Raw genomic sequence first — 19,239 nt, forward strand, 5'->3', positions numbered from 1 at the left:
GCCCTGCCAGATACAATGACGTCACTCGCGCGCCGGATCTCCCGAGACGCACAGTGAGCTCTTTGATGATTTTGAAACGCTCGCCCAAATCCAGCATACGTAAGGAACGAAAAATATAGCCATCCGCTCAAAATACAAGCTTGCGGTTATCATTCACAGACACCATTGATCCTATCGGACTTATTTCTCAATGTTTTCCGTCTATTTTATGTTTCGATTCCGTATCTCTTTAAGAGATAATACAGTCAAACTCGTTTATAACGGACAGCAGGAAACGTTACGATCCGTTCGATATAGTAAAAACCATTTGCAACGAACTTCCATGTTCCGTTCGTTGTAAGGCGAGAGCTTATCCTTCTCGTCTCTTCACTTCTGCTGTGTAACAACGCGCTAATATATATATATATATATATATATATATATATATATATATATATATATATATATATATATATATATATATATATATAATGCTTGCGTGCGGAGTTTTTTTTAGCTAATTTCTTTCTTTTTCTTTTAATCGCTTCTCTCCATGGGCAACCGCTTTAGGATTAAAAGTTTTTTTGTTTTGTTTTTCTGCGCGTAGCGTGCAGTGTTGTTTTTTTTTTTAGCTTTTTCCCCTTCTGAATCGCGTCTCTTCGCTCAATTTTGTTGGCAACTTGAGCTTTTGAAATTTTCGTTCTTTCCTATTTTTTTTTTTGGGGGGGGGGGGGGGGGGGGAGGGAGGGACAGGCTAGAAGACGATTGTTTGCACGTTTTTGGAAGCGTTCCCGGGGGGGGGGGGGGGGGGGGGGTAGTTCGATATAGCCAATATGTAGTGCTTTTTACATGCATTTTTATTTAAATTTTTTCTGAGTTTGATATCGACAATAATTCGCTGTACGTGGGTTCGTTCTAAACGCGTTTCACTATATATGAATAAGTGTATGTATATCACCGCCGCTGGACTTCTACTTCAGTGGCCGTGTCTTTACAAGCCTCAAACTGGCTCCATTGTTGGTAGCGCCTGTCGCGTTCCTCTTTCAAGACTAAAAGAAAACAGAAGGGATGGCGCGCGTGGAGGATAATTAACAGCAGTGACTTTTGCAGAAGCAGCTGGAGGGAAAGGATTCCAGGAAAGGTCCCACGCTTGGAGCCTTAGACCTTGGTAGTCGGTACCCTGGAAAGCTGCACGTGGGAACCGGCCAGTTCATGATAATTGAGAGTCACTCTAGATAACCCACCCGACCAGGAAACAGACGCAACAATTTGGTATGCATCTCCTATCTTCAGCTGTTTTTTTTAAGCACTGCGCAACTGGAGCACGGCTCCAGAACGTGCCCGGAGGCGACTGCCATGCGTTTTTTTTATAAGCTTCCCTTGAACGTGATTCGGCGGCCAGTAGGAAATAAGGTACTACGAAACACGAGATCAAATTAACCGTCCGTCTGGTCACCTGTCCTTGAAGCCAGCTTCACGGACTCTGACTCGATCGCACGACGAAAATAGCTGTCCTGGCATCGACACAACAAAAAATCCGCGATATCTTGCGTTAAAAAAGAAAAACGAGGGCAGTCTCAACGTTGCTGGGGTTATTTAACTTCCCTGTAAATTTTTAATGTACACAGTTTCGTTGCGGCGGTTCTACATCGGCATTCGCCGGGTCGCTCTTCAGAGATACACTGTAATGCTGGGCACGTGCTAGCCAGTCCGAGGAGTGCCTTCCACAGCTCTACGCGTATAAACAACACCACCTAGGAGAAAAGACCTGCGCGTGAAGTCATCGTTAGTGGACCCCCGACCGTTCACACACGCGGCAAACACGCTGAGGTTCGACGAGAATCGCCGCAAAGCGGCGATTTTCGTCGCTTGCTGGCGTTGCACTCGTTGTGAGACGCTTTGAGACGCGTTTGCGGCAACGCTGACGCAAGGTACGCCACGTTGTGTGAAGCCACTAGCGATGACGTCTGGAGGGAGCGGCGGAGAGGCCTTGTCTTCTAGGTGGTGTTGGTATAACTGACCGTCCTGCTTTTGTCGTGACTGGCCGCGTTCGGAAAAAAAAAGAAGCATCCTATAGGTGACGCACCGAACCCATAAACAGAATCACGTCCGGATTGCAGCTCCGGATGAGGAACATGAACGGATGGTCCACGTTGAAGTTGAAGCTGGCGCCGCCGTAGCACATCATGATGACGGGCGTCGCGAACACACCCTCGGCACCTTCTTCGCCGATCTCCAGGACGGCCTTGTGCACCACCTCAGACACCCTGACGCCCTTCGAGTCGGTGAAGCCCGCAAGATCGGCGCGGTCCGTGAATAGATCCTGGGCCCCCATCGACTCCAGGACCTTTCGGAGGCTGGAAGACTGTTCCAACTTAAACTTTGGCAGGTTCAACTCGACGTCATCGTCTTCGCAGAGCCGCCGCAGTAGCGCTTGCAGGTTGGTCGCGGTCAGGTTCGCTTCCAGCGTGGCCAGACCGTCCACCTTCTGAGGCAGGAGGATGACCATGGACACCTTCTTGCCGAAGTAGGGTATCTCTAGCGCGTTCACGTCCAGCGTCTTGCAGAATGCCGTCTTGTAGTTTTTCCTTTGGAACATCATCTCCACCATGCTTGTCTTGTCCCTCGTTTCGCGGAATGGCTTGCGCGAGGTATAATCCGACTTGAAGTCAGAGTCCCACTGGCCCTTTAGGTACATGGCGTTCACCAGGAGGACCGACGTGCTCGGCGTCACGACCCCGAGTGGAAGCGTGTCGGCCACCTGAAACTTTGTCTTCTCTTCGACCCACGAGTTTAGTTCGGTGCGGGATCGCTGAGGATTCTTGCGCAGGTCCAGTTCTTTCACGGATCCGTCGTATCCGCTTTCCAGGAGGTCTTTGAAGTCTGCCGAAGTACGAACGCCGCGGTCGACGGCGACGCCGTTGGCCAGGTGTACTTTGACGTCCGGCGCCGCGTCGGCCAGGTGGAGCACCATGTCCGCGAACTCCTTGCGGACGTCGTCGATGAGGTCATCCTGGAGGTGGAGGACTTGGGCGAGCTGGGACGCGGTCTCAGAACGACTTCCAGCGTGCGTGGCGGCCAGGGCGAGGGCGATGGCGAAGGGTGACGTGAAGACGTTGCCGTCTGCGGAACCGCCATCGCGGAGCTGTAGTTGATGGCGATGAAGGTCCACGGAGAAGTTGAGCAGGACGTCGTGGAGTCTGCTGGGAGGCGCCGAGCTACCAGAGAACAGGTACCTCAGGAATCTGCGTGTGGAATAAGGACGGGAGTTTGATTTTTGCCACACTGCTGATCATATACATCATACAGAAGATACGCTGTTCGCTGCAGACGTGACGGCAGAATTATCTGCGGGCTCGCCTCAAGCATCTTTGAAGCATGTCTGCTTCATACATGCTCCGAACATGTCTGCAGACGGTTTCTGCATGACCGATGTGACAGTAATACAAGGAAAGGACGCTTCTCGGGCTTTGTCTGAAGTCTGTCTTTTGTGTGATGTATAAGTTAGCTGTCTGGCCGCGGCTTAAGTTGAACACGCACAAAAAAATTTAAACGCATGAAAAACTTGTTTGGAGATTTCTATGCAAAGCGCAAGTTCGTCTGCTTCTTTTACAGGGGTTGTAATGACGTCAGAACGCCGAGCTCTGAATGGCTCTGATAGAGGGACAGTGGGTAGATCTCAAGACAGCTTGCTTTGAGGTCTACCCAATATACTTCAGTCTGAGCCAATCAGAGCTCGGCGTTCTGATGTCATTACAACCCGTGCAAAATAAGCAGACGAACTAGCGCTCCGCATTGACTTGCTGTGTGCTCTCAGAAGCTCCCGCTGCACACACATACTGCCGCGCAATGAACTCGAAATAACATTCGCTTTCCTTCTTTCATCGGTTTAGCCAATAAAAAGGAAGACCAGTATCATGTTGGAAGTTACCCGAGATTGCGGTAAAATGTAGAAAACTTGGTGGAAGAAATAAAAAAAAAATAAAGAAACGCAGGAAAAAGAACGTCGATCTGCTTAATGGGCCCGAAGCATCATGACCTTGACGACGTTGCTGCGTCTCTCACTCGTACCCAATAAATTACCCATATTCTAAGGAGTATTTCACGCTTCTATAATCTTACATTCCAGAAAAAAAGAAAACAAAGTTCCGGACGTTACAACCCGAACGCCTTTCGCAGATATTCCGAATATAACATTCTTGGAACGTTGAACTCGAAGTCTCCAAAAACACCAGAATAAATAGTTAGTAAAATAACATCTTTTTTTTTTTTTTATCACTCTTGGAGTTTGCCTTTACACAGATCGTTCAGAGGGCATGAGGTGCCGACGTAGATTTCGCCCCACCGCTTGCACCTTAGCACGATCGTTGAGATGCCAGTGCCATTCAATTCGAGACTGATTCAAGTTTGAAAACCTGACATTCGAATTCCGTCCTTATGCGCGACCTGTTGTGCCGTTGACCGAAATCGCACTCCTTCATCTCAGCTCGGCGTACTTGAATGTGTACGCTTAGAAAACACTCAAGTACACTTTAAAGACTCCTGACCCTGAGCATATGCTCTTGGATTTTGACCGCGAGATTTTTTTTTTTATTTTTTTTTAGAGCGTTTTACGTAGTCTCGAGTTTATCGAAGGTCGGCGTGTATACAGCAGCTGCAGCGTTACGGATAACGACCGATGCCTCTCTCAAAGTTTCCTTGGCGATCACCTGCTGGTCGAGCAACCCAGTTGCCCCTGGCGAACCGGTTTTTCTAAACTTGTTCAATAAAAGGACAAAATGAAAAAAAAATGTAAAGCACGAAACAAATTACGGCATTGCATATTCTGGTGACACGCCAACGTAGAAAACAGCATGAAAACGGAAACAACGGCACAACAACGGCCATACCAAAATTTAAAAGAAAAAAAAAAAGAAAATCTCTAGGACTGGGTTGAAATAAGGGACATCACAAATACGAAGTTCTGTCTTCTGTTTTATCCCAGTCTCGGGGTTGTTCATAATTACGTTAAACTTGTATCCGCTTTTTTGCGCACTTACTTTATGTCCCATGACAATAAAGAGTCCAACAGAAAAAAACAACAACAACAAGATCTTTGTGTTCTTTTGTTTGCAATTTACCACAGTGTTATTCGCTCTTATTTATTTATTTATCTATTTATTTGGACATATTATTAGTACTTATCAGTAAAAAAAATTCAAACAAACAAATAAATCACGCAAGCTTGATCAAGTTGACAAAGACCCTAGAGCGCAAAATTGTCCCGCACGAAACCCCACACGCTTATTTTTTGTTTTATTTATGTTTTTTTTCATTTGTAATATCTTTTTTTTTATTGTTTATTTTTATTTTATTTTTAATTTTATATAAGTATATAACCCTAGGGGGTCGTGTATAACGCTCATTCGTGACGATTTTATTATAGAAAACGATCGATAGTGTACCGTTGTTTCTAACACATTCTGTGTTAAAACAATGGTACACACACTAAAAGTACGCCCATTCAGGCACATATACTGATCATTTACACTCCAAAGCCCGAGGAGCTCGCTCAATGAAGGAACAAATTGTCCTGCCTCGCTACAAGAACCAGCATTCTCGGGCAACCGCCATTCCACTCATGTGAAGATTACAAAAGTTCGATTATCTCTCTTTCCGTCTTTAGGTGTTTACGTACATGTGCCTGAGTTTGCGTTGCTGTTAAACAACGCTTAATGACTTTTTCTGTTTCGTTCGCGCGTTTTTGTTATGTTAATGTTGCAATGCGTTGCCTCCCCCCCCCCCCCCCCCCTTTATTTTCTGCAATTTCATACAAAAGGCACGTTATATATATAATAAATAAAATAATAAATGAACAAAAACGAACGCAGAAACACGTTCTGAAATACGCGCAATTCAAGGAAGTTCTGAGAAGGTGAGTTTCCAGCGTCCGTCGTCATTAAGTTTAGGTTTCATATTTTTCATTTATCATTTGCTTCCAAGACCCACGTGAGGTATTACGTTTGGTAAAACAAATTTTAAAAACACTAAAGTATTAGGAAATACAACCTAATAAGGATATATATAGCAGAGGGAGGTACAAGGCAACGCCTTCACCGAATATCTGAGTATCCGCATATCTTTACAGTCCCTCTCATTTAATGTTTGTATGCCCGCTCTTGCTTAAGTCCCATTTCATAGTACTATACAAACGTTCCTGCTTTTGATATTGCTACACTTACCTCGAATTTCGTCAGTCGCATTCCGGAGTTCCAGGAAAGTGCGGTTAAATAATGGCGAAACCAAAACGAACGTAAATTGCGCTCGTAGAAAAAAAGCGCGGTCCTGCAAGGCATAGAGTTATTATAGTCTACGCTAGAGGTGCAACTGGCGCTAGTGTCTATGCGACTTCCGGGAAGCAAATTGAAGCAGACAGCAATTAGTCTGCTTTTGCGGTGCTCCTGTGCATTCCCATGGGAAAACGCGCGTGCATTTTGCCTTTTCGCCGGGAAATGGCATGGAACACTTTTGTTATTTGGGTCGTACGGATTGCTTTAGTGAGCTCATTTTTCTTCATCAGTGAACGATGTTTAACTTCGCTATATTTCAGGTCCAAACCTCTGTTCCATAGCAGGTGTGTAAAAACAAGCGATGATTCTAAGCAAAATAACAATCGAAAGGAATATAGAGTATATCGAAGGCTCGCCAGCATTCCGGTGACGCTTATATATTGCTAATATGCCAGTCTTGTCGCTATATGAGAATGACCCCTTCTTGCATCTTTATGAGCGGTTAAAAGCATTCAACACGTAAAGAACAAAGTATGTAGGGTATGAAAGGCGTCTTCTAATATTTTCTCTGCCGGGCAGTCTTCATTGGGCACTTGTTATCAAAGGTTTCGAGCGTGCGGGTGATGTTTTGAACGTAGAACAAGAGCAGTATTACTTATTGAAAATTTGACCATATTACCTGGCCTTCAATATATTTTGATCGTACATGAGGAGGGAGTTACTGATCTACTGCTACTGCGTAGTTCTTGCCGTCGTAGTTTTCTAGACGTCCTTCGTTCGTTTGGCACGAATATCCCCTATGCTGAATAGCGCCGACGTCGTGTTCGCGCTAACCGTGTCCGGTAGTGCAGATAAATATATGTACGAAGCCGTTTTAGCATCGTTTTTAACGCAATTAATTTGAAAGAAAAACGTCGTAACTGACATATTATTTCGTCTGCCTGAGTGAGAAATGTTCCAAGCTCTACATAGTACGTACGAATTATTCGGGATGTTTGCTCTTATAATCGAGCGCAGAGAGAAAATGCACTCACTTTTTCCCATAGAAATGCATTACCGGAAGTCAGTTTTCGACTCGTTGCTGTCTGCTTCAATTTGCAGCAGAACAACTGCTAGCGTGCGTTATAATAACTCTATGCTGCAAAGTCGGTGTGATTTCAGGCGTTGGCGATTACGATCTGACCCTGCAACTGCGAGCTTTCAACACAGTCTTCGCGCTGAAGTCGGAAAATGGTGGTAATTGTAGTAAACTTACTAGAAATCAAGAAGAAGAATTAATAGAGCACCTTGAAACTAATAATTATGTGTATGCTAGAGATATAGGTTTGTATATAGAAAATCAATTTACCCCCAAATGCCTTCACCCGTAAAAAAAGAAATATATATATATATAAAAAAACTTGTAAAGCAATTAAAGGGGCCCTGCAATCATATTTAAGCGTCCACCTTTTTCGCGGTTTCCACGTCTCTTGGGGTTCGGGCAAGCCAGCGGGCACGGAAAGAGTAGCTAAATATCAGTGTGCCATATTTTAACCGGACGACGCGGAAACCTCCTCCACCGACGAGGGCGACCCACGGTACCGAAAGCGCGCAAAATGTGACGTCTTTGGTCCTGGGCTTACTACTAGTCAGAGCCGCTAAAAGCTTTTTTTTAGACGGAACACAAAATATAAGTGGCGCGAACCGTTCCACTTATTTATAAAAGTAGTTTTTGTTCAGTATTTTTGATCAAAAAAGAAACGAATGCAGTTTAGAAGGTACGGAAAGAGGAAATGACCCGTCTACATTCCCGCCACCAATCGGTGGAAAAGGCGGCGCATACTAGAAAGGAGTAGTGGGATCAGGCGCCGACACGGAAAGGTCCCGGATGTACGCGGCGGCGCTGCGATCGTTTGGGCAGGAGGATTCGACTGGGCTCCGAGCGTTCCGAAGGCCTTCAGCGAGTAGGTTTGTCTTGCGTTTTGGCCATTTCGCGGTATGGCAGCGCGAAGTGGCTCCCATTCTGAACTGATCTTTACCCCTTGTTTGCTGTCGTTTGTGGCCAATGAAGTGTCAGGCCGAATAAGCCTTTAATCGCGCAGCAAACGCAATGAGAGCTGCTCTGGCTGCCCGCTGCATATATCCTATCCAGAACACGCTTCAATGGCGCCCTCTCGCGCCGTCGACTCGGAGTGCGGCAGCCGTGAGCGCTCGATGAGCCCACTACTTCTCTTCTAGTTCACGGCCACTCTCAAGCAACCAAGGACGTCATGAGGGAGGTTATTTTTTGCTTGTTTTTGTAATTTTAATTTGCTTATAACTTTTAAAATAAAGGGAATTTCGAGAAAAGAAAAGTTTCACTAAGTTACTACGTTCAGTGCGCTCAGGTTCGGTGCAAATTAAAAATTAGTAAAAAGGTCATTGCAGGGCCCCTTTAAGTTACTGTTACGCTTAACGTGAGCTGAGCTGTTATAGATGGAATTGCATATCTTACGTAAGCAGCTATAGCTACATGTTGTGACTAGGTTACTCTCCGACTGTATACCTTCAAAACGTCCCATGGCGTCGACGTCACGGGCCATTTATAAAGTTTGGAGCAGGTATAGCGCTCACGTTGAGCCAAAGCAGCGCAATTTTGCGTGCTGTCACCATACGTTTGAGAAGTGTCTGTAATTTAGCTAAGTCGCGAGTAGGTAAAAACAACAAAACTAAATAAACGCACTGACTTCTTTTTTTTTATTGACCAGAGTATGTTATTTGACTAATTCAAAAGAGATGCACGATTTTTCAAGCGGTACAATCATTTAAATTCAGTGGCGGGGTCTTTAAACCGGGGTCACACTGCTCATATACATCATACAGTTGACAGTCTGCAAACACAAGTCACCGCAATATATCCGTGTTTCGAATGCCGCGTGCCAAGTTTCCTCCTTGAGCTCACTGCCATGTGGCATTCGAAGCACGGATCTCTCGGTGACTCGTGTTCGAATCTGTACTGCAGACCGTCTTTTGTGTGATGTACTATTGGCGACGTGCGCGACCGAAAGCGTCGCTGTGGTCGGCCTTCCACGATTGGCCCAAAAGCTGACTATGACGTCGGAAAGGGTATACCATCGACGGAAATAGGAGGAATGAAAGAACTTTAATTTCGAGGTTGTTGGCAGTGTTGCTTTGAGAGCGCAATGATTTCAGGCTTTCACCATGCTATTTACAATCACCATCGAACTTGTTGCTCGCAAGGTAATGACGTCAGAAGGGGGAACCATAGGAGGGCGCCACCGAGACATCTCGCCGCTAATAAGCATTGTGACATCAACTTAATTAAGGCAGATCATGGGTGTGCATGGATTGTATTTTAATTTCCCCCAAGTTATCAGCCGTAATGCACTGGTGAAATTTCCCACGTATACGTTGGTGACAGGTCAGGAGTTAACGTAAAGCTCCAGCCTCCAAGCACTCCTTTCCTTTTTAGCAGAGCGAATGCTGGAGAGGAGGCGACCTCCTTTCCGGCGCTCGTTCTGCTAAAGTAGAAAGCACGGGGGGGGGGGGGGGGGGGGGGCTTTCCCTAATCCCTTCGGGTGGGGATCCGTGGCCGAGTGGGCTAACGCGTCTCAGCTCAAAGCGTGGAGGCTAAAGCTTGCGCCGCGGGACCTCCTGGGCTCGATCCCCACCCCATGCCTATTTCGATCTGGATGAGCTTTGTACCGGTACGCGTTCGTGTCATCGCTACTGCGTGTTGCACGTTAATAGGGAATTGTAGTAGACCGTTTTTCTCCTCCGCTACGGTATCCGTGAACAAAACGCCGCAGCTGCGCATGCGCGGCGCCAGCCTTGTCTGCATAGTTCAAGGTCTCGTGGCGGATTACGGAGCGCTATCCGGGTGCTTAGCGGGCTGCGGAAGCGGTCTACTGCAATTCCCCAATAAAGGCCCCCAGGTTAGCGGTCATACTGCACTGGCTGAATTCCTCATCTACAGCTAAGAGACATTTCACCCATTGAGGTGTACTAGCATCAATGCTGTATAAACATACAAGCAACACAATTTTTTTTTTATCACAAGACGACGTTATTTTAAAGACTAACTCGCCGCACTTGAAACTTCTATAGAACAAATTTCTAGCAAATTTTTTAGTAATTCTGAGTAGATGTATTCTTGTGACAAGTATATGTTCAAACGCTGACCAAGACGACCAGTTGAACTATACAAAAAAATAAAAAAAGGCACATAAACCAAGCTGAGAACTCCCAGCTGTTCCACAAAGGTGAACGTAACCTTGAGTATAAAGTCGCGGAATAAACATTGTAAAGAAAGAAGTGACGCGTATTTGTCTTGACTTCAGGAAAGCCTGCATGGTAAGTTACCGTCCAAGTGAATACAACGCATCTATTTATCTCCACGAGAGCGCAACCAAAAGGTATCCCGCCGTATACGCATAAAGCTTGACGTCACAAAGGAAAACCAACCATGGAGAGTCCGGCGTCTTTTCTTCCGCTTACAGATTGTCGCGCATGAAAGTTTCCCACGAGGCAAAAATGCCCTCGTCCTAAGCGAATTCATGGGCATCATAAATCGTCCTTGTTTTCTAGTTTCGGATGTCGCACTCTGCGTTGTTGTCTGTCGTCGTTGCCCTTGGTTTTAGGCATACTGCAGATAAATAAGATACGCCGGGCGTCGATAAACAAACCCACGTTATACTTACGTTGTACTCTTCAACGCGTGAAGTGGTAAAGTTAGTTACAGTGGACATTTTTTTTTTTAGTTCTGCGCATGCGTACAATCTCTTCCTTGGCCTTGCTTTCCGCTGTCGCCATTTTGAATCAACATTGTCCACATCTATCTTTGCGACTATTTCGTATTTTTTGACGATTTTTTTTTGAGTACCAGTAGCATGGGGCATGAAAAGAAAAAGAAAAAAAAAAGAAGGATACAACAGCACATGCTAGTCTAGCACTCCCTAACGATGCCAATGTGTTCTTACTGTAGTAAGAAGATTGAGCTGCCCTTCATTTGTAACTCGCAAGTAACGCCTCCACTCTGCCCTCCTCCTCCCCCCCCCCCCTTCCCCCCAGACGACGCTCGTCCCTTGAAAATGCCCATTAAAGGAAATGTACCCGAGTTAAACATGAAGTTGCATTTTTGTTTACCGATCTCGGTTACTGACAAGAACGAACGAAGCTCCAGTTACTTTTAACATATCGACGTTTGTAATGTGATCATGGTATATATCGCCCAAAGTTTTCTTCCCAGCGCGCTAACTGGTACGCTTCCGATTCAGCAGTACCGGGGATAGAGTGCGAAACAGAGTATTGGTGTATTCTGTATTGTTAACATAGTTTCTAAAGAGGCGGCTGCAAGTAAAATTAAGTAATAATTCACCTCAAAAATGTAATCAAGTTACAGTTGAAGTCACTTTAATTTTATTCTAACTTGGGGATTTAGTTGTGGTAGCCCTAACTAATTACAGTAACCACAATACTTTAATCAATTAGCTCGGCGCTGGGAGACTGGATGAAGCATATGTGAGGCGTCACAAACAGATCGAAAATTTAATGCTGAAAAGTAAAGGGAAAATGCGAAAACAGTGAAAACAAACGCGTTAACGTGCACATAATCTGAAAAACATAAATAGTCACTGCGAGGGAAGAGTAGAGATTATAATTGCCGCATCCTTCTCTTCGAAAATATTTAAAACAATATAATAAAAACATATCTAAAAATACATTTTGGCAGCGTCCACTCCAACAAAGTCAAATATAGTCGTAAGAATGCAATACGTGCGCTCCCAACCCCAACGCGAGTTTCTTTTTTTTTTTTTCTGTTTTGATAACACTTGCTAGCATTTGCAGCCAAAACTTGGCGGACGGCATTGAGCGTACGCTGTAGGCAGGGAAATCGTCTGCTAATTTAAGCTTACCCGGGGAATTCCTCGTGAGGGGTATTATACTAAAGCTTGTTTTAACCCGCGCGCTAATCTTCAGAGATCTAATTTTTGTTTGGCGGAAAACGACTACGTTTGTTTTATAGACAATGCGCGAAAAAAAAAAAAGTACAGGTAACGGGTTTTTACGAAGGTCATCGCTGACAAACCCTCTCCAACGTCTGCGCCTGCCAAGAATTGGCACGTGATCCATGAAGAGGGGGGGGGGGGGGATTGTTTCAACGCACTGCAACCCGGAGGAGCACATGGAGCGAAAGCTCACGCAGCAGAACCCAGGTATCCATCAGGTTCAATCTCCGCCCTTGCCCGTTTCGATCTGGATGAACATCGATTGTATCGGTGTGCTATCGTGTGTCACCACTACGTGATGCACGTTAAAGACTCGAGGGCACTGCACCGGCTAATTTTTGTCATCTCTAGTCGGAGACACCGGCCACAAACTGAAGCTGACCAACTCCTCCTTGCCTAAACATACGCGCAGCACAATTTGTTTTACTCGCTCTAGGACCAGCGTGTGGTAAACGAGACTTCTTTTGAATGACTTTAATTTATAAACTTTGGAAGGCTAATACGACTCCCTTTGTGAATTGACTCAAGCGTTCTGCTCCGCCGAGTGGGCTGTACCCAACATCCGGCAGCCGTTCAAACTCGGTTGAAAATCGTGTCATTTTGTAAATTTCAAGCGCAGATGCGCCGATTTTGATATGTAAGTTATCGCGTAATGCTATGCTCGATAAAATATTAACAGAGACTAATTGCGATGTTACATGCGTGCGAATAAAAAAAGGAAAAACTGTGTCAGAGCTAATGGCCGGTCGCTCCGGTGAAAAGTAAATCCGGTTGCTGTAGCTATTTTACTGCTCTCCTGGCGCAATGACACAGTGCGCTGCTGACTCCACTGCTATCAAAGTAACCGAACAAAGATACGCTAGTTGATCATTTACTGAAATAAAACAACAGAGCGCTAAAGGCTAATTTTGGAGTAGCCATAAATATTCTAAGAACGCGAACCACTTCATAATGGCAGCCACGAGCGAGAGTTCGATGTTGTCGGTACAGCCCGCCGGTACAGACCAAAGATGGAGAACGGCAACCTCCCGGTTTGTCGTCTGCTAGCAGAGTCGGGCGCGTGCCCTCTCTCATTTTACCCCGCCGAACCTAAAGTCCCTCGATGTTTTTTCACGTTAGCCGAACCTGTTGAACTTCCCGGATGCGTGGAGAGGGCGCTGTGGTCTAACGAAATGGCGCCGCCCTGAGAGCGCTAAATGGAATGGTCGGCAACAGCCAGGCGGCGCCAGCAGAGTGAGATCCCACGGTTAATCGCGAAATACACGTACGATGAAACCGTCCGATCCGACGTGCAAACTGCCGGAACGACGTTCGTGGCGATGGTTTTCGACGCTCTCCGGTGCTACTAAAACCGTCGCCCCCGAACCAGTGTTGCCAGATTGGGCTATATATAGCCAAAGTGGGCTACATTTTTTTCTAGTCGGCGTCAAAAATTCGTGGTTGGCTATGTGGCTATTTCTAAGAATGCGGCGAACTTTTGTTTAGCTAGTTAATTTTCGAACTTTTAATCAGTTTCGAAAAAAAAGAAATATTGTTTCTCTTTTGACCAGTCGAGATGAGAGAGAGGGAGGAGAAAGGCTTCAAACTTCGGGGTTTTCACAATGCGCAGTAAAGCAACGCTTGCAGAGTACAAGCGGTCTCCCTACAGCGCAGTACAGCGAACCAAACAGATTGCACTATTACTACAGGCCCGGTAGCGCGTTCAACCCGGACGTATATGGTGCGGCCCGGACGTAGACTCCAAATGCTGCTTTGGTGCCCATTGTGAGAATCCTTAGGCACCGAAGTTTGTAAAAATGAGAAGTCCGCAGGTTTCACAGCTAAACAATTAACTACCTTTCAGTCGTTGCCTACCCCAAGGAAGGACAACACAATTAGAAATAACATGAACGGGTGATACTAATATTCTTCACAAAGAAAAAGAGACGGGTGGGATTTTGGTAAGGACCTGAGGCATTGGCGTTCTGGTTTGAAACACCCAGTGTTCGGACTGTTCTGCTTCTGTATTTTGTTCTTTTACTGTATGATCATATCTCCCGGGCTTCACAATAAAGCTGTCTTTGTGTGTTTTGTACTTCTGAAAACCGAAGGAAGGGCCAGTTTTGTACGGATTTCCATCCTTCAGAAGCTTTTTTTTTTTTTTTTGAAAAATTCACGAGTATGCGCACGCACGAAAGGTGGTGCATCTGAGGGTTGAAACAGAGATTGTAACTTGTATTGTATGAGTGTGAGAAATTGTCAATATAAGGCTCAAAACTCATTGTTTTTAGTCTTGGCTATTTTGGGCTATATTTTTTTTACGGCTTTGGCTATATTTGGGCTATACCTCCCAGTCGTCTGGCGGTTTATTAATGGGACCATCTGGCAACACTGCCCCGAACGTCGTTCCGGCTAGGTGGCTAAAGCTACCACCCGCTACAGTAACATCCGGGCGGCGGAGAAAAGCTCACCGGAGAAAAGCTCACCGCAAAACCAGCAGATGCGGAGAAAAGCTCACCGGCCTTTCAGCGGATGCGGAGAAAAGCTCACCGATGTTTTTTTTAGCTTAGCTTGATTCTTCGTCAAACGTGGCAATTTAACACAATTTGCATTCGTCACTTCATTAAAAATATGTCCTCGTTTTTGTAATATTGTTGAAGGTCATTGAGCATATTTACTAATTCCTCAGAGATTAGTAATCACCCATTCTGTAAATTAATGAAGCCGCAAGTATAAAATCAGAGCATCGTACACCAGTAAAGAAGGCAACAATTTATTGACAGCTGAGCGTGCGCCGTCGGTAGCTCTGTCAGATAAAGAGGTTTGTTTTTTTGCGAGCTAATATGAATATCAGTGTGTGAATCGCTTGAGCTCCAAATATTGTATAGCGCATAATAGATAAGAATGTGTTTGTTGATGTAATCAGTGTCGGCTACGCTGTTTTTTTTTTTTTCTGTTAAGTGCACTAACAAACTCTAGTTGCGAGAACAGCTTCGTCCTGTCGTGTTTGTTGTCTTCACCCCGTCGTCGTAGTTTGAGCGGCTTTCACCGTGTATAACGTTTATCAACTCGCCCAATTCGCTACCTACCTTACAAAAGACTAGTTCTTATATAGCTCGCGAGGAACAACGGTGACAGTGAGCACCTCTGAAGGTCATGGGTGACTCACCGTAGAAGGGCACTATCACACGAAGGGAACGTGTTGAAACACCAGCACGAACGGCTAGAAAACGTGCATGTCCGTGGAGGAAAGCCTCGATATCCTATTGACGGTTTTATCTTGTTTTCAAAGGTTAACAAAAGCTCCAAAGAGAATTTCAGGCACCGCGTTGTTACCCATGCACTTTTGAATTTCCGGCATTTACATCTTTGATTTTTAGGTTTTAGGCAGTCATCATTAAGTTTTTTGTTTTTTTTTAACTTTTTCCTGTTCTTCAAGTTCATACAGTTTTTAGTTAGACTTTCGTTGCCTAGAGAGTAAGCCACAGAAAGCACTCGCCCGCAATTATTTATTTGGGAGCAATATACCCAATAAGCTTACAAATAATACAAAAAATGGCATTTTCTTTTTTTACAAAGCTGACGAATTTTAATCAAGATAAATTGATATATGTTACGCATGATCCAACAGCCTCCATATAAAAAGAGGGGAAAAAAATCGGTGAGCTTTTCTCAGCATACGCCGGTATTGCGGTGAGCTTTCCTCCGGTGAGCTTATCTCCGGTGAGTTTTTCTCCGGTGAGCTTTTCTCCGGTGAGCTTTCCTCCGGGATTCGGAAGCGAATTGGAAGCTCCGGACCATTGAGATTGTATAAAATAGGGAAGAGGGGCAGGTGAAGCTCTCTATTACGTCCTTAACTACTCCACCTCGCGCGGCCGTGGGCTAGATTGGCGGAATAGGATGGGATGGGCTACGGACTTCCTAGTGACTACCTCCGGGAGTTAAATGATTTTAAGGTATCGACGTTTATCGAAGCAACACTTGTGTGCAACTTTCGTCGTGAGATAAATTAGTAGTGTCAATGGCAATGGCACCAACGCCAAATTCAGCTGAGAACATTTTAATTCATACAAGCGCGTTTTATTTTTATCTGGCATACGTTGGCATCCGGTTAATATTAATCTAATTATTTTAATACGAAACACAGCGAAATTAAACTCAGAATTTCGGATAATTGGGAATCAAACCAAATAAACTCCGAATCGTCGGCAAAAAATAAACTCCGAAAAACACCCTCCGAATTCGACAAAAAAAATAAACTCCGAAAACACGGAACCCTGAGCATGACGCAGCGAAAACCCCTGAACATCTTCGCAATAAAAGCGCACTTTGGTGATACGTAATCACGTTCCGATTGGTCCGCCAGGGCCGTAGCTTCCGCCGTACTGGTATGTTAAGAGATCACGGCTTCCTGGCCTACCCAGTATTTGTATTTCTTGCATTAAACGATAAGCCGAGCGGCGCCACCAGAGTAATAGCTCACGTTTGAATAATGCAGCCGCCACTCCCAGGCATACCCAATATGTATCGCTTCAGTCGCTAGATAGCGCCACACCAAACAGCAGTGCAGGTTGCGAAAAGCGGGAGTGGACATAATCTGAAGTCGGCTAGCTTCAGAAGGCTGAGTCGACCCTACGATAGTCGATCCATGCAGATCGGGAGACAATGCACCCGCTTGCTTCAGTGAGGAAGCAAAGGTTGCTCTATGGTGCTACCTCGCGGTAAAGACTAAGGCGACTCACTTTTAATTAATTAAGTAATTAATTTATACCGAAGACATTATAATGTATTAATTGGAGTGGCAAGATTTTATACAAAAATAGGAAGTTCGAACAAATTTCGAGATACGCTGCGAAGCGGCAGCTGGACTTCCTGATACCGATATTGTTTTGAAAAAAAATACGATCTGCTAAAACTTGCTATTGACCTATACGCAAAACAAAAATTAAAATAAATAATAATAATAAAATAAAAGAACAATGTTAGTGTTGTAGCGACACTCCAAAACCCACAGAAGGGAGGAAGCATAGCAGAAGAATGGTTACATAACGCGTCGATACAACTATACAATTAAAAGTTCCGTGCCTTTTTGACGGTTAGCGAATCGCTCTAGGTGGAATTAAGTTCGCAATCAAAGCGAAACAGGAGTAGAAATAATCTGAAGACGATACGAGCAGCGTGTCTGTCACACTTTACAGTGGCCGGGAAAGTGCGAACGGGGCAACGCGTGGTGGAGGAACAAGACCTACCTCGAAACCGCGTCCATGGTGCCTGCGGTCTTTCTCCGGCGAGCTGCGGAAGGGACTGGCGACGGACCGACGTATATTTTTTTCCCCCTCCGGAGCAGCGAACTTGTTGCGACAAGGTTGCTCTCGCACCAGGAACCGGCGGCAGCTCTCGCTTGTGCGTCCACAGTCTCGCTAGATGTACGCTCTCCCCCTGGAAAGAGGTGAAGAAGCCGACGAGGCACGCGCCATTGTGATTCGGGTTCGCAGACGCCGCCAACTCCTCGGGAGTTACGCTTTATTGCATATGTAGGCTTTGAACACGTCTGCAGACTGTATTTCGTATGATGTATTAGCAGCGTGACTGTAGCAATGGCTAGATTGCGGAGCACGGGGAGCGAAAGCTAGCTTTTCAGCAGAACTTATTGATCCCGGGTTCAATCCTTGTTGGAACCTAGCAGGGTTCTTGAGTTCAACGTCCATCCTCACCCAGCCCGATCTGGATGACAATTTCAAGTTCTGGTTTGCGCAGTCCACACAGCATGGCCGAGTTGGCGGGAGGTCTTGGCCGATATATTTTGGGAGGAACCAGAGACCCCGGCCCCCTCCCCTCCCCCCTTGGATCCGCAAATGGTTAGCGGTTGTACTCAAGTAGCTAAATTTCTGATCTACAGCTGGGTCACCAGACGCCCATTGAAACTAACTTCCAGCTGTCTAAACATACATACAACACATTCAAACCCCACACCTGCCGTTTTCGATCTGGATGAGCATCGTACCAGCGTGCGGTCGTGCATCACTACTGCGTGGCGCACGTTAGAATCGCCAGGCTAGTAGTCGTAGTGCACTGGCTAAACTTCTCATCTACAGTGGGTAACAATGTCGCCATACTCCGGTAGACTAAACTCCTGCTGTCTAAACAACTAACGATTGATTTGTTTGATATCTTAATCCCCAAGAAAGTGAAAAGGAACGTCGCTAATTTAATTATTCTTAAAAAAATATGTAGAACTATAGTTACAGGTTACATTTCGAAAAACATAACACACGCGTTACAGATAAAAAAAAACGGGTGTACATTAAAATATGTTGAAAAGATACACGGACAACAGGGGCTTAGCCAGGAATTTTTTTTTTTTTTTTGAGGGGGGGGGGGGGGGGGTTCAAAATGCATGTGCATAAATAGGGTTGACTGAATACTGGGGGGAAGGGGGGAAGACAAAATAAAGCCCCCAAAGCCCCCCCCCCCCCCCCCCCGCCCCCCTCCCCTGTTACACCACTGCACAGTGCACACAGGCGAAGACGAAGAAAAAAGAGGTCGTAGACATTTCTGTGTTCTGCCTTTTCTTTGTCTCTCTCTCTCTCTCTCTCTGTGTGTGTGTGTCTTCATAGTTCTTAGTAGCTGTGTATTGACAAAGAACACTCAGACACTCCCGAAAAATCCAAACCGTGTACTTTACCGCAAAGCGCTTGGGGAGCCAACCGCTACAAGGGCGACCATAAAAATAGGTTTAGAACTAAAAAAAAAAAAAAAAAAATTAAAAAAATACATTCTTTTTGTTTTGACGCTAAGCACGACGTTTCACGTCCTTACGAAATGCTCTGTGTCACATTGCAGACTATTTTTATACCTATTTATTTTTTATACTTTCACCCTCAGTTCACTTCGTAGATTTCGATGATTGGCTTTCGACCGAGTGATTTGTAAAAAAAGTAGACGCATTGTTTTTTTTAAAGAGTGTGTAGTGTTTTACGAAGTACGTGGAACATCGATCATTGGCCTTCCTTTCAATTGCGCAT

At 45.3% G+C, this 19,239-nt stretch overlaps 1 protein-coding gene across 1 annotated transcript; it reads right to left on the reverse strand.

The window, feature by feature from the left end:
• Positions 1-1,286: 1,286 nt before the first annotated feature.
• On the reverse strand, positions 1,287-17,653 carry LOC120847899 (leukocyte elastase inhibitor-like; the record flags this gene model as incomplete). Its single annotated transcript, XM_040219837.3, is given in 2 exon segments — positions 1,287-3,224; positions 17,464-17,653. Coding segments are annotated over 2 exon segments (1,191 nt in total). The 3' UTR covers positions 1,287-2,050.
• Positions 17,654-19,239: the final 1,586 nt, after the last annotated feature.

The sequence above is a fragment of the Ixodes scapularis genome, unplaced genomic scaffold, assembly GCF_016920785.2.
Source record: "Ixodes scapularis isolate PalLabHiFi unplaced genomic scaffold, ASM1692078v2 PGA_scaffold10__122_contigs__length_95168666, whole genome shotgun sequence".
Lineage (NCBI taxonomy): Eukaryota > Metazoa > Arthropoda > Arachnida > Ixodida > Ixodidae > Ixodes > Ixodes scapularis.